Source organism: Lepisosteus oculatus, chromosome 4, assembly GCF_040954835.1.
Source record: "Lepisosteus oculatus isolate fLepOcu1 chromosome 4, fLepOcu1.hap2, whole genome shotgun sequence".
In the NCBI taxonomy this organism is placed as follows: domain Eukaryota; kingdom Metazoa; phylum Chordata; class Actinopteri; order Semionotiformes; family Lepisosteidae; genus Lepisosteus; species Lepisosteus oculatus.
The window spans coordinates 10,630,932-10,645,697 of NC_090699.1; the positions used below are offsets into that span (position 1 = coordinate 10,630,932).

General features: G+C 46.4%; 1 protein-coding gene across 1 annotated transcript; it reads left to right on the top strand.

Annotated features, from left to right (window-relative positions):
- The first annotated feature begins 4,768 nt into the window (after positions 1-4,768).
- Positions 4,769-10,120, top strand: LOC107075366 (testisin-like). Its single transcript, XM_069188632.1, has 5 exons — positions 4,769-4,852; positions 7,191-7,353; positions 7,703-7,974; positions 8,874-9,034; positions 10,012-10,120. The coding sequence occupies exons 1-5, from the start codon at positions 4,798-4,800 to the stop codon at positions 10,036-10,038; spliced, it is 678 nt and encodes a 225-aa protein (XP_069044733.1). The 5' UTR covers positions 4,769-4,797; the 3' UTR covers positions 10,039-10,120.
- The last annotated feature ends 4,646 nt before the right edge of the window (positions 10,121-14,766 follow it).

Below are 14,766 nucleotides of genomic sequence, written 5' to 3' on the forward strand. Positions count from 1 at the left end.
TTGAATCGTATTTATATTGGCTTTAGTCACAGGGATGGCATTTTTACGAATACAATCTTCCCCCCAAAAAACAAAACATGTTCTACAGTTTCATATAGTGCCGTTACGCGTCGAAGCGGGATTTTTCTTCCTCCTACCCTTGCGACACGAAGTGTGAATGAATATAAGAAGACACGACGTATCGTCTCTGATCAGCTCAGGGGGGTGTCGCTGCGTCAGCAGGCGCAGGCTGCAGAGGAACAAGTACAGGTTTCTTCCTGTGCTGAAAAGAGAAGAGAGAAACCACAACGTTTCGGCTGTGGAGCCTTCTTCAGGTGTGAGGAAGACAGGGCAGTGGGCAAAGGTAATGTAGTGGGAGAACAAGAGCTGGGAGAGAGGAGGAGCGAGAGGACTGACAGAGAGGCCAGTCAGGAGGTGTGAAGTGAAACAACAACGAATAGAGAGAATTTAGAAGAAAAGGAGTCTGTCGATAAGAGAAGAGGGAAGGTGTGATCCTAGCTGCAGGATAATTGTGGTTTCTGTAGTCTTTCTGATGTATGAGTTCGGAGACCCGTCTTTGAGAACACAGACGGAGAGATTAGAGTGGTCGTGGCCGTCAGAGGTGAAATGAGAAACTATGAGCCTGGAGAGATCTTTCATCCTCACAGCCCTGACGTGCTCTCTGAAGCGGTCTCCCAGTCTCCTTCCTGTTTCCCCAGTGTAGATGGCTGGGCATTTACTACACGAGACACAGTAAATAAGGTTGCTGGAGGTACAAGATGCCATCTGGGTGATCTGAAACCGGTTTTCATGGCTAAGAGGGGTCTCAGAAAGCTGATGACGAGCAGGCAGAGTCCTGACAGTCCTTCTGGGTAACTCAATGTTTCCTCATCTATCGCAATGCTGTGGACAAACCCTCTCAGTTCTGAAAAGGGAAGTCTTCTTAGTCAGAAATTAAAGAAAATAACCTGTGGGTCTACATGACTTCTTAGGGAAACTACAAGCAGAAGTTCAGCACAGTAAAAACCAGTTCTGTCGATGCACCACTGCAAGTAAAGTCTTTCCTCGTTTTGTGTGCCATGAAACCACATTCCTGCACAGAAAGGCCTTTGATCAGTTCTATAGCCAGCTCACAGACTGTAGGTAGGATTCTACTGTAATCCTACTGTAACTACGTTAGGATTTCTACTGTTACGAGAGCTCAGTGTGGAGAAATATAGCAAATTTCTCATATAAAATAGCAGCCTTTTACTGATGCAAAATGTTCTGTAGTATATGGTACGTATGATTGAAAGACTGAAGTAATCCACCCTTATATGACAATTAAAGTACTAGGGTATTAATTTTAAGTTAAATTTGTCCTTAAATAAAGTTAAATAATGTCTCCTGTCCTGTTGTGTGTGTTTATTACTAAGGGATTCTCTGTCATCTCCTCTCTCTCACTGTGTCTCCTGTCCTGTTGTGTGTGTTTATTACCGAGGGCTTCTCTGTGATCTCCTCTCTCTCACTGTGTCTCCTGTCCTGTTGTGTGTGTTTATTACTGAGGGCTTCTCTGTGATCTCCTCTCTCTCACTGTGTCTCCTGTCCTGTTGTGTGTGTTTATTACCGAGGGCTTCTCTGTGATCTCCTCTCTCTCACTGTGTCTCCTGTCCTGTTGTGTGTGTTTATTACTGAGGGCTTCTCTGTGATCTCCTCTCTCTCACTGTGTCTCCTGTCCTCTTGTGTTTGTTTATTACTGAGGGATTCTCTGTCATCTCCTCTCTCTCACTGTGTCTCCTGTCCTGTTTTGGACTATACGTAGTATTCACTGGCGTTCCGTTATGAAAATTGCCTGTGAAGAGCTGAACAGAGAAATAAATCACAAAAAAGGCATCTGGGTAAGGATCCGAGTAAGGCTGGAGGAATTCGGATGCCGATCCCTAGCAAGGAGAAGCTGTGCGAAACAGGAAGAGGACACGGATGGACACAGGAGCTGCTCCTAGCTTGTTTGTCACACACACTGACAAACTCATCAGTAGCTACTCCAGCCTGGGCATGGGATGTGTTGGGAGAGCCAGGCTGTCCGAGGTACTAAAGCCCTCAAAGTCCATTCCCAGTGCTACTGCACAGATCTCCCCCCTCTGGTGCTCTGCGTGATGCAGTCACTAGAGAGTCATTAGAGAGTCGTTGGGGTTAGAGAAACCAGTCCTCTCAGTTCTGAAAAGGGAAGTCTTCTTAATCCGAAATAAAAGAAAATAACCTGTGGGTTTATATGACTTCTTAGGGAAACTACAAGCAGAAGTTCAGCACAGTAAAAACCAGTTCTGTCGATGCACCACTGCAAGTAAGTCTTTCCTCGTTTCGTGTGCCGTGAAACCACACTTCTGCACAGAAAGGCCTTTGATCAGTTCTACTGTAACTACACTAGGGTCTCTACTGTTACGAGGGCTCATTGTGGAGAAACATAGGCCCTTAAGAAGAGCCTATACTTAACTGGTTCTATTGTTTACCCCTCTGCTCCTACTGTATCCAGTGGCCCCGCCTACTGCCTCCTGTCGTTGTGTATTCTCATTGTGAATATCTCGTGTTTTTTTTTCTTGTTGTTATTCCTTAAAGCACCTGGAGAAGCCAGAAACCTTCAAAGGTACTGTATAAAAGAAGAAAGGAGCCGAATTCTCCTGTCAACAAGTGCAGCCCTATACTGGTGCAAAATGTACCATAGGAAATGGTACAGATCAATGAAAGACAGAAGTATTCTTCCCTTATAAAGTAATTAAAGTACTGAGGCATTGACTTTAGGCTAATTAACATGGATCAGCTTAAAAAAACAACAACAACAGTAATCACAAACACAGTAATCAGCTAAAATAAATAGCATGATTCCTTCAAGTTCAAGTATCAAGGTCAAGTTTATTTGTCAGTCCATCCATTTACAAGCACACAGAGGAGCGAGATATCGTTCTCCGGGTCTACGGTGCGAATACAGACAAGGCACTGTCTAGACAATGCTATCGAGTCTATAATTATGGTCGGTCCTGTGGGCCACAAGCTTTAATAGCTGGGGAACCTCTGCTATAGACAATATAGACATAGACATAGTCAGACATAGTCAGACATAGACATTTCTGACAGGGTACAGGGTGCAGGAAGTGTGATGTGCACAGGATTTACAGGATTGTGCACAGAATTGTGCAAAGAATATGCCAGACTGTGTGCCTGACGTCAGGTTCCTCTGCATCCAGCCAGCTCTTTCTTTCTCTGCCTCTGTGAGCAGCACGCCCGACTGTAGTGAAATGGTCACTAAAACCGTAAGCAAGCCCGTAAAGTCATCTCCTGCCTGCCATGGAAAAGAGAAGAAAAGAAACACAACGTTTCGGCTGTGGAGTCCTAGACACCTGAAGAAGGCTCCTCAGCCGAAACGCTGTGTTTCTTTTCTTCTCTTTTCAGCAGGGGATAAACCTTTACTTGCTCCATTATAGAGGGTGAGTGGTTTCCCAACTAAAGCATAAAAAGTGTTTTTTACATTCCTTTCTGCTACGTTCTGCTTTGCTGACAGGTTAAAGGAATGAGTTCAGGGTTATTCTACAGGCATGTGGAAGACGTCTATCAGGCGTCGGTGCAGAAAAAAGATTTATCCAGGAAGTACAATTACAGCCAGCAGTGACACGAACTTGGGCGTCTTCTAGGAGAGCAGCTCTGACCTGTTATGCCCTCAGTCACTCACAGACCAGTGCTGGAGCTGTGGAAAAGGCAGGTCGATTGCACTCGAGCCACAGCAGGACTTCAGGCCAGAGCTGATCCTGGTTCCCATGGTGTTAATTGAACAGAGGCCATGACAGCAGTGTCACGGTTCCCCGTAATCTGGAACAAGCCCCTGCTAGTTCCAGACTCTTACTCGTTCCTTTGCAGCCCAAGCCTGCTGACGCAGCTCCCTGCTTGAGCTGCCCCTGCCTGTTGTCACCCGCGCTGCAGACACAGAACCTGGAGTGTTCGTTACAATACACAATCGGGATCGTGTTGAGCGGGCGGTGCTGGGTTGTGGGTACTTGGGCAGGCGGCAGGGAGAGTCTCACTCACTAGCTGGAGTCATCTCACCCTCCTAGTCTGTTGCGCCACCGAATTGCAATTCACGGTTAAGAACCTCGTGCTCGGTTTCGAATGTTAAATGTGCCGATGTCGAGACCCTACTGTATCATGTTTATATAACAACGTACTCTCTCATTGTGTCTCCCATCCTGTTGTGCATTTTTATTACCAACAGATTCTCTGTGATCTCCTCTCCTTCTGTCTCCTGTCCTGTTGTGTGTGTTTATTACAAACTGATTTTCTATTTTTTCTCCTCTTTCTCCTTGTGTCTCCTGTCCTGTAGTGTATGTTTATTACTGAGGGATTCACTGTGATATCCTGTGGTGTGTGTTTATTACTGACTAATTTCCTCTTATCTCTCCTCTTTCTCCCTGTGTCTCCTGTCCTGTTGTGTCTTTATTACCGAGGGATTTTCTGTGATCTCCTCTCTTTCAGTGTGTCTCCTGTCCTGTCGTCTGTGTTGATCACTGACTGATTTTCTCTTATCTTGCCTCTTTCTCCCTGTGTCTCCTGTCCCGCTGCATGCGTTTATTACTGCTTGTTTTTGTTGTTACAGCATCAGCAGACACAGTGGAGCCTCCGCAGGGAGGGAGGAGGACAGAGAGGAACAGAAAGAGAAGAGAGAATGAAAACAGTGGAGTGGGAGGGAGGCTGGGAGAAAGGGGAGAAAAGGCGGGTCTCTGACAGGTGCATATATCAGATACAGTGCCAGATAGAGGGGGGAGAGGAGAGGACACTGACACACCTGTAGTCATGTCGAGAGGCGTCAGTCTCTGTGTGTTGGCGGCTCTGATTGTGACGGCGAGAGGTAAGTGCTCTTAGTGCTCTGACATGCTCTACAGTTATTAGTCATTGGGCACAGTAGATCCACAAGTGGCAGGTGGGGGGTGTGGTGGCTCTGTGGTTCTGTGGCTCAGGAACTGTGCCTGTGGCTGGGAGGTTGCCGGCTCAAATCCTGTAGCCGGATGAGGAATCCTACTCCACTGGGCCCCTGAGCAAGGCCCTTCAACCCAGCTGCTCCAGGGGTGCTGTATAAATGGCTGACCCTGTGCTCTGACCCCCAGCTTCTCTCTCCCTGTCTGTGTGTCTCACGGAGAAAAAGCTGGGGTCTGAGAAAAGACACATTCCTGATGCAAGAGATTGTATCTGGCTGATAAAGTGAGTTTGAAAGTGGAGCACAATAGGAGATTGGTCTGAATTTAACCTTTGTCTAGCAGTACTGATCTGGTAAACAAAACTGGTCTGGTAAAACAAAGATAAAATGACCTTCTTGGATTGCTCATCGGACAGTCTGGATGTCCAATGTTATGTTATGTTATGTTATCACGCATCTTTGCTGGTTTTGCTTCAGAATTAAAAAAAAATCTGTCTTAGCTGCGTGATACTAAATCTAAGGGCTTTTCTCCCACAACAGGTCTTTACACAAATCAAAATCGAATCAAATCAAATCAAAGTTTATTTATCAAATGCACTACAATACAGCGTGCTGTATTTGCTACAATACAGTTGCTGGCAATGAAATGTCTTTTCCGCAAGCACACAAAAATCACAAGAATCACAGAAATCACAAAAATCACAAAAACACAAAAATCACAAAATTGAGGTTATGAAAATAAAGTTACATAACAATAGATGTAATAGAAACAGAATAAAACTCAATATGAGTAGAGCTGCTGTGTGTCCATGGTCTATGCAATATATACAAGTAGTGCAGTTATGCTGAATGCAGTGAAAACTGTGTGTCCATGTAGCCGTTACAGGTGATTTGCTAAAGGAGCTGCAGGTTGGCTATTTAGCAGTCTTATTGCCTGGAGGTAGAAGCTGTTCTGTAGTCTGTTGGACTTGGACCGAATGCTTCGGTACCGTTTACTGGAAGGTTGCGTTTGAAGCTGCAGTCCAGGTTTCTGTGACTAAAGACTCTTATTTTACTGATGTAAATTCATAGGAGAGATACATACCTGTAATGTGTGAAATACTGTGTTAACTGCAGTTTCCCTTGCCAATACATGTGTTGGTGAACTTCTACCGCTGCACTATTGAGAGCGTCCTCACCAACGGGATCACCGTGTGGTATGGCAACACCTCTTCGCGAGAAAGAAAGGCACTGCAGAGAATGGTCAATATGGCCCAGAAGATCATCGGCTGCGGTCTCACCGAGATTAAACAGCTCTATGAGGACCGCTGCCGTGGTAGAATTCTGGCCATCACAGAGGACAGTCACCACCCAGGGCATGAGCTCTTCACCCCACTGCCCTCAGGCAAGAGATATAAGAGCATACGGACACTTACCACTAGATTCTTCAATAGCTTCTATCCACAAGCAGTGAGACTGGCGAACACATTTAGCCATCCCCCTCGGACCACACCCACACCATCACCATCTACCTCATTGTAATTTATTTATTGTACGTCTCCAGTCATTGTTTACACGTCTGTATTGTTTACATTCAAACTGTCTGCATGTTTACTTGCACATTGTCTATTGTTTGTTTGTACATTGTCTTGATGCACTGTTTGCACTTTGTTTTGTTTTTTACACTTGTTTTACAATCGAGAGACTTTCTGTAAGTAAGAATTCCATTGTACCAGTACCGGTTACATATGGCAATAAAGTTCAAGTTCAAGTTCAAGTTCAATAATCCCAGAGGGTCACCCAGAATCATGTGGCTCAGCTGCTGGTGACCCATTGCTAAATTGTAAGCTCAGAAACTGTGTCAGAGTCAGAAACTGTGACCACTGAAGAACAGTGGACCCTTCTAGAAAACCTACATCTTTTTTTAGATGAAAAAAATCTTTTTTCCACATCGGCTTGTTGTGTTGAGTGTGTAGCTGAATCTGTTTGTGTACATTTTTCTGTGAAGCGCAAACTCCAGTTTTTTATTTTCGCTGTGTTCGGGATGGTTGGGATACGGAGAGTGACCTTCGGTACCTGTAATAATAATAATAAAGACCGCAGGGTGAGCGCCTCCTGCTGGCCCCACTAACACCTCTTCCAGCAGCAGCCTTAGTTTATCCCAGGAGGTTTCCATCCAGGTACTGACCAGGCTCACACCTGCTGAGCTGGAGTGGGGCTGCCAGCTGTGAGCTGCAGGGTGATATGGCTGCTGTACATCCTGTCTCTCACACTCTCTGGTGTGTCTCTCCAGCCTGTGGCCAGGTGCCCCTGAGTCCCAGGACCCTGCAGGGGAACTCTGCCCAGGAGGGCTCCTGGCCCTGGCAGGCCAGTCTGCACTGGGACGGAAAATACCTGTGTGGAGGTTCACTGATCAACAGCAAGTGGGTGCTGACCGCAGCGATTTGCTTCTATAAGTAAGACATTTTCTCTATCTTCTGTTCGCTGAGAAATAGGAAATGCCAGTGGTTCTATTTCTAGTTCTGTGCTGCATTTTTATCGCCTTTCCATTGGTTGAGCTTGCTGAATGGGAGCTCAGTTATAGTCAGTCTCAACATCCTGTAAATCTAATGACTGATCCTTGTGTCATTGACCACTCTGAAACTCAAGGAGCTCAGCAGCTGAATGGCTGGCTTTGGGTTCGGACACTCAGGTGGCAGCAGGTGTGACAACCCAGATGAAAGAGAAATGGAGCAGCAGTGAGCTTACACAGGGCCCAACACTTGACCTCTGACCTTGACCACCTCTCTCTCTCGCTCTCTCCAGGAGCAGTACCGCTGCCAGTCAGTGGACAGTGTACCTGGGCAGGCTGACACAGCTGGGCTCGAATCCCCACGAAGTGTCCAGAGGGGTCCGGAAGATCATTCTCTACCCCTTCGGCTCTTATATTTATTATGATAACATCGCCCTGGTGAAGCTGAGCAGCCCTGTCACCTTCAATGACTACATCCAGCCCATCTGTCTGGCCGACACCAGAAGCTCTTTCCAAACTGGCACCAGCTGCTGGGTCACTGGGTGGGGCAACATGACTGGCAGAAGTAAGGGGCTTTAGCACTCCTGTCAGTCCACATATTGAAGCATTAATAATAATAATAACAATAATAATTGCTTACACTTATATAGCGCTTTTCTGGACACTCGACTCAAAGCACTTTAGAGGTAATGGGGACTCCCCTCCACCACCACCAGTGTGCAGCCCCCACCTGGATGACGCGACCATAGTGCACCAGTGCTCTCATCACACACCAGCTCTCAGTGGAGAGGAGAGCAGAGTGATAAAGTCAATTCATCTTTTCGAGAAACACCCTGCTTTTTTAAATGACCACAGAGTCAGGACCTCGGTTTTACATCTCATCCGAAGGACGGTGCCTGTTTACAGTCTAGTGTCCCCATCGCTATACTGGGGCATTAGGACCCACACATTCTGCAGGGTGAGCACCCCCTGCATGCCCCACTAACACCTCTTCCAGCAGCAACCTGAGTTTTTCCCAGGAGGTCTCCCATCCAGGTACTGACTGGGCTCACAAAAAACATTATAAACATTACATTACATTAGATTACCTGCTGAGCTGCAGTGGGGCTGCCAGCTGTGAGCTGCAGGGTGATATGGCTGCTGGCATTCCTATAACATCTCATTCTCTCTCTCTCTGTTTCAGTCAAACCTCAGCTCATTCCCCTACAGTGGCCCCCTCTCTCTGTCACTACCTCCTGGGGGCATCGATCTCTGCCAGTGGATGGGGGGGGGAGGGGTCAAAGATCACAGGTCACACGTGTCATCTGTCACCTGGTCACTTCCTGTCAGCCCATGCTCACTCCACGGCTGTAACTGTGCTCCACATGTCCCTGCGTCACGCACACGTGAACGGCTGAGTGTCCGAATCCAGGACTGAGTGAGACACCACAGGACACTGACCCCCCTTCTGGTCTTGTCTTTCAGGGACAGCCTTGTCAGGGAACAAGACCCTGCAACAGGCCCAGCTGCCCGTCATCGAGAGCACAGACTGTGTCAGACGGATCTATAAACTTTATGGGTTTGCGTATGTTACACAAAAAATGATCTGTGCTGGTGTCATTCAGGACAAAGTAATTCAGGTCCAGGTAAGTGAAATAATTCTTTCTCCTCTGTATTTAACAATAAGTTACACAAGCAAAATTTAGAAAGAAAAAAAGCCTGGATTTTGTTATATGATCTATGAAATCGGAAACAAAGGGCTACATATAGTCACGAGTGTGTCTGAGTGTTAATGGCCTGGAGTGTCCAGTCAGTCAGTGTGTCTGTATGAACCCCTCTCTCTCAGTGCAGTGTTAATGTACTGGAGTGTCCAGTCAGTGTGTCTGTATGAACCCCTCTCTCTCAGTGCAGTGTTCATGTACTGGAGTGTCCAGTCAGTCAGTGTGTCTGTATGAACCCCTCTCTCTCAGTGCAGTGTTAATGTACTGGAGTGTCCAGTCAGTGTGTCTGTATGAACCCCTCTCTCTCAGTGCAGTGTTAATGTACTGGAGTGTCCAGTCAGTCAGGGTGTCTGTATGAACCCCTCTCTCTCAGTGCAGTGTTAATGTACTGGAGTGTCCAGTCAGTGTGTCTGTATGAACCCCTCTCTCTCAGGGCAGTGTTAATGTACTGGAGTGTCCAGTCAGTGTGTCTGTATGAACCCCTCTCTCTCAGTGCAGTGTTAATGTACTGGAGTGTCCAGTCAGTCAGTGTGTCTGTATGAACCCCTCTCTCCCAGTGCAGTGTTAATGTACTGGAGTGTCCAGTCTGTCTATATTAATCCCTTTTTCTTTGTTATTGTAGGGCCTATATTACCCTTTCCCTGGGGTTTTAGGGAGTCCACTGGTGTGTAAACAGGAGTCTACCTGGATTCAGGCTGGAGTTGTAAATTTTAGAAACTATTGTCCCAGATACTTTGAGGTCCATGCAGGAGTGTCAAGTTACAAGTCCTGGATTAAAAAACAAGTTGGGTTGGAGACTACAGACTTCGTGGTCTTTAGTAATAGTCATACTACGAAAGTTCCAATTGTAGTATCGACTAATACAACAGCACCAGTGACCATAGCTCCCTCTACTCCTACAGATTTCTCTACAACTACAGAACCACTGAACACTGATTTCTTTACTACTACACCAGTGACCACTGATTTCTCTACAACTACAGAACTACTGAACACTGATTTCTTTACTACTACACCAGTGACCACTGATTTCTCTACAACTACAGAACTACTGAACACTGATTTCTTTACTACTACACCAGTGACCACTGATTTCTCTACAACTACAGAACTACTGAACACTGATTTCTTTACTACTACACCAGTGACCACTGATTTCTCTACAACTACAGAACTACTGAACACTGATTTCTTTACTACTACACCAGTGACCACTGATTTCTCTACAACTACAGAACTACTGAACACTGATTTCTTTACTACTACACCAGTGGCCACTGATTTCTCTAGAACTACAGAACTACTGAACACTGATTTCTTTACTACTACACCAGTGACCACTGATTTCTCTACAAGTACAGAACTACTGAACGATGATTTCTTTACTACTACACCAGTGGCAAATGATTTCTCTATAACTACAGAACTACTGAATGCTGATTTCTTTACTACTACACCAGTGACCACTGATTTCTCTAGAACTACAGAACTACTGAACACTGATTTCTTTACTACTACACCAGTGACCACTGATTTCTCTACAAGTACAGAACTACTGAACGATGATTTCTTTACTACTATACCAGTGACCACTGATTTCTCTATTACTACACCAGTGGCCACTGATTTCTCTAGAACTACAGAACTACTGAACACTGATTTCTTTACTACTACACCAGTGACCACTGATTTCTCTACAAGTACAGAACTACTGAACGATGATTTCTTTACTACTACACCAGTGACCACTGATTACTCTACTACTACAGAACCACTGAATGCTGATTTCTTTACTACTACACCAGTGACCACTGATTTCTCTATTACTACACCAGTGACCACTGATTTCTCTAGAACTACAGAACTACTGAACACTGATTTCTTTACTACTACACCAGTGACCACTGATTTCTCTACAACTACAGAACTACTGAACACTGATTTCTTTACTACTACACCAGTGACCACTGATTTCTCTATTACTACACCAGTGGCCACTGATTTCTCTACAACTACAGAACTACTGAACGCTGATTTCTTTACTACTACACCAGTGACCACTTCTGCCTCTACTTCTGTTGAACTACTGAACACAGCTCCCTCTAATACTACACCTACTACTACAACAACACTTACTTCTACTACAACACCTACTACCACTACAACAATACCTACTACTGCTACAAAATCTACTACTACAACAACCCATACTACTACAACACCTACTACCACTACAACAATACCTACTACTGCTACAAAATCTACTACTACAACAACCCATACTACTACTACTACAACATCTACTACCACTACAACTTGACGGACAGGAACTCCTCAAAGGTTTGTTGTGGTAGAGTGCACAGCAAGTGGCTAGCTGCCTTCCTCCTTGTTTATGCCCTCAGGAGCATTGCCTGTAAAGATGCATTCATGATTTTATCTCGTAGTGTTCAACAGTTGTATAGTTCTGTTCCAAACTTTCTGTTTTTGGTGTATGTAGTAAATGTGAACAGCTATACCACTCTTGACATTCATAGGAATGGTGCCGCAGATATCTTTTGTTAGCAAAAGATGTCAGAAGATACATCTCGACTCGTAAAGCATACCAGATGCAATCTATATCAATCGAGCAATCGAGTTTTATTCTGTATCTTTTTTGTTTCTCTCCTAATGCTACGTTTACATGCTTGGTGTTTGCTGAAATAAAGAGAGGAGCTTGGAATTCTGACTAAAGTGTCATTTTTGAATGGTGCCTGAGGGTTGGTCGAATTGTGTTAGAAACACACAAGGGAGGGGTGGGACTGTTCAGTGGAAAAAGCACAAACCCAGCTGGAAGAGCAAGTTTCTACAGCAGGAGAGTCTTGTAGACTGCAGCTTTCCAGTGTTATTCTGTCAGGGAGGATAGGCACAAGACTGGTGAGCATCCCTAAATTATCTCCGTAGGCTCCAGCTCGTCATCTAGATCAGTTAGCGCAGCAGCAGCCAGAGCCTGCAACTGGAATCCAGGCATTCTCTGCTCAGAAAGAGATAGCTGTGATAACAAAGAAAGCCAGGTTAGAAGTCACTTTAGATGCACTACATCTAGAGCTAGAGGCAGCTGCATCTTCAGTTCAGGCAAAGGTTCCGATGACAGCACTAATAATAATAATTGGTTACACTTATATAGCACTTTTCTGGACACTCCACTCAAAGTGGAGTCTCCCTGCGGTTCCAGCACTCTGGTCCGTCTCCGCCTGGCTATGACCATGCCGTGTCTCCCTGCGATCCCAGCGCTCCTGACCGTCTCTGTCACGCCCTCTGCAGCCAGAGGGCGCTCCTTCTCTGTCCTGTCCCTAGTTTCCCCTCCATTGTCCTTCCAGTCCCTCTCTTTCCCTTGGGCTATATATTTCCGGGTTTTGCACTCTGTCCTCGCTCAGCATTCGGATGTCCTGAGACCCGCCTAGCACCGGGGCGCCCCACGTCCGCTCCCTGAGGGCATAGGTTTCTATACGGCATTCCTGAACTCTTTGCACTAATGAGCCCGGGCCTTTTTCCCGTCTCGCCGCTACGCCTATGGGTCTTTTTCTGCTCTCCTGTTCCCCACGGTTAGTCCCTTTGGACGCCCGTGACAGTCTCTGCGCGGCTGTGACCTGGCTGTGTCTCCCTGCGGTTCCAGCTCTTGCCTCCTGTCAGACCCGCTGTTAAGCGGAATCCTCCGCACAAATGGTCTCGCCCCAGTCAAGCCCCAGCTGCAGGCGATCAACGCAGACGCCGCCGATCAGACCCATTAACCAGTCACAACAGCTCACTGGTTACCCCACTCCCCACATCCAGACAGATTTAAACCCTCTCCCACTCTCATCTCATTGCTCGGTACTGGTAGCTTCTTAGGCACGCCTTGCCTCGCTCTCTCTAATATTACTAGTGGTCTTGAATTCGGAACCTGTCTTTGACTTCGTTTCCTATCTAGCGGTTTGGCTTTGGTAGCACAGATTACTTTCCCAGTTTACATCTCTTCTGACCTGCGTCCTGGACTCTGCACGGGGTCCATGAACTGCATCAGCACTCCTTCCTCAGCAGCCTAGCAGTCCTTACTCCTTACTCGGATGGAAGACCTTGGAGATGAGCACAGTTACAGATCCGGGTGGCTCTCTGCTTGTCTACCCCTTTCACTGCTCTACTCTCCTTTCTTTTTCTTTCCTTCCAGAGTTGTCTTCCAGCTTCCTAACCTTCCTAGTTCTCGGGATTTCGTTCCCCAGGTGAAAACAAAACCCAGGAGAGACCCAAGAAAAGCTTGTCCTTTGGATGAGACGTAAAATCGAGGTCTTGACTCGCTGTGGTCATTAAAAATCCCAGGGCGTTTCTCCAAAAGAGTAGGGGTGGTACCCCAGTGTCCTGGCTGACTTTCCCCCTGGTCTTTACCCATCATGGCCTCCTAATAACCCCCCTCTCTGAACTGGCTTCATCACTCTGTTCTACTGGTGGTGGTGGAGGGGAGTCCCACTACCTGTAAAGTGCATTGAGTGGAGTATCCAGAAAAGTGCTATATAAGTTTAAGGAATAATAATAATAAAATCACTTCCATTATTAAGGCCACCCGTCCTTTAATGTCTTGGACCTGTTCTGCTTCCACCAGCCACTAGATGGAGCCCTGCTACTCTCCCAGGAGGCGATCTTCTTCTCTTCCTAACAGAAGGACCCCACTGGCTGGGGGTACCCACGAAGGTGTCGGGAGAAATAAAAATCCAGGTGAGGCGTTTCGTTCGGAGGCTTCACTTGGTGTTGTGCGTCTCCGGAGCATTGTCTTGTGCAGGGGTTCCCAATACTGGTCCAGGGGACACCCTCCCCCCCCACACACATACACAATTTTGACTTAAACACCCTTAACTGAACCAACAAGTTGGCCGGGTAGCGTTTCTTTCAGGTGGTTGAAATCCAGGTGGGAAGAGCGTTACAGACATCCCTCCTCCTGTGGGCCTCCAATCTGTTTTACTGCTGTTGGCCACTAGATGGAGCATTGCTCTTCTCTTCCCCTGGGGCTTTCTTTTTTTTATCAGATGTCCCCCACTCACTGGTGAAGGAAGGAATGAAAAGAGAAGATCCGGTTGCCGGCTGCATCATCCAGCCTAGATGAGGCAGTTTTGCTTATTCTGAGGCTTGGTCTTTTTTCCTTATCTCCAGGTGGGACGAGACAATGATGCAGAGCTGTGTTAGACTGTTGTCTATAGTTCTTGGGGTCACAGGAGCCAAACCCCCAAGTTGAACTGGGGTTCTTCAGGACGCCTGGGTTGGATGTTTCCCTCTGGTCGAGGGGTTCCCCAATCCTGGCGCTGTCCTTCCTGGGGATCACCCCTGCTGGCTTTTAATCCAGTCTTAAGCAAGGCCTTGGCTGCACCAGCGGGTCACCTGGACCAAAGCCTTACAATTTTTGTTTTTTCGCTGCCGTACATTTTAAGACCCTTACGAAAGGCAGTAGGAGTATTCAGCTTTTAAGAAAGTGTTTAGGAAGTGAACACCGTTAAACAAATCAGACCTACAGTATTATACAGTGTTATAGTTACAAGTAATAGGTTTATTCCTGCTGAAAAAAAGAAGAGGGAAAACACGTTTTGGCCGTGGAGCCTTCTTCAGGTGTGAGGAAGACAGGGCAGTGGGCAAAGGTAATGTAGCAGGAGAACAAA

Excerpts from the sequence above, each read along its gene's own strand:
- LOC107075366 (XM_069188632.1), top strand. The coding sequence starts at position 4,798 with ATGTCGAGAGGCGTCAGTCTCTGTGTGTTGGCGGCTCTGATTGTGACG. Across the intron at positions 7,354-7,702 it reads GCAGCGATTTGCTTCTATAA|GAGCAGTACCGCTGCCAGTC; the intron begins GTAAGACATTTT and ends CGCTCTCTCCAG. Across the intron at positions 7,975-8,873 it reads GGGCAACATGACTGGCAGAA|GGACAGCCTTGTCAGGGAAC; the intron begins GTAAGGGGCTTT and ends CTTGTCTTTCAG.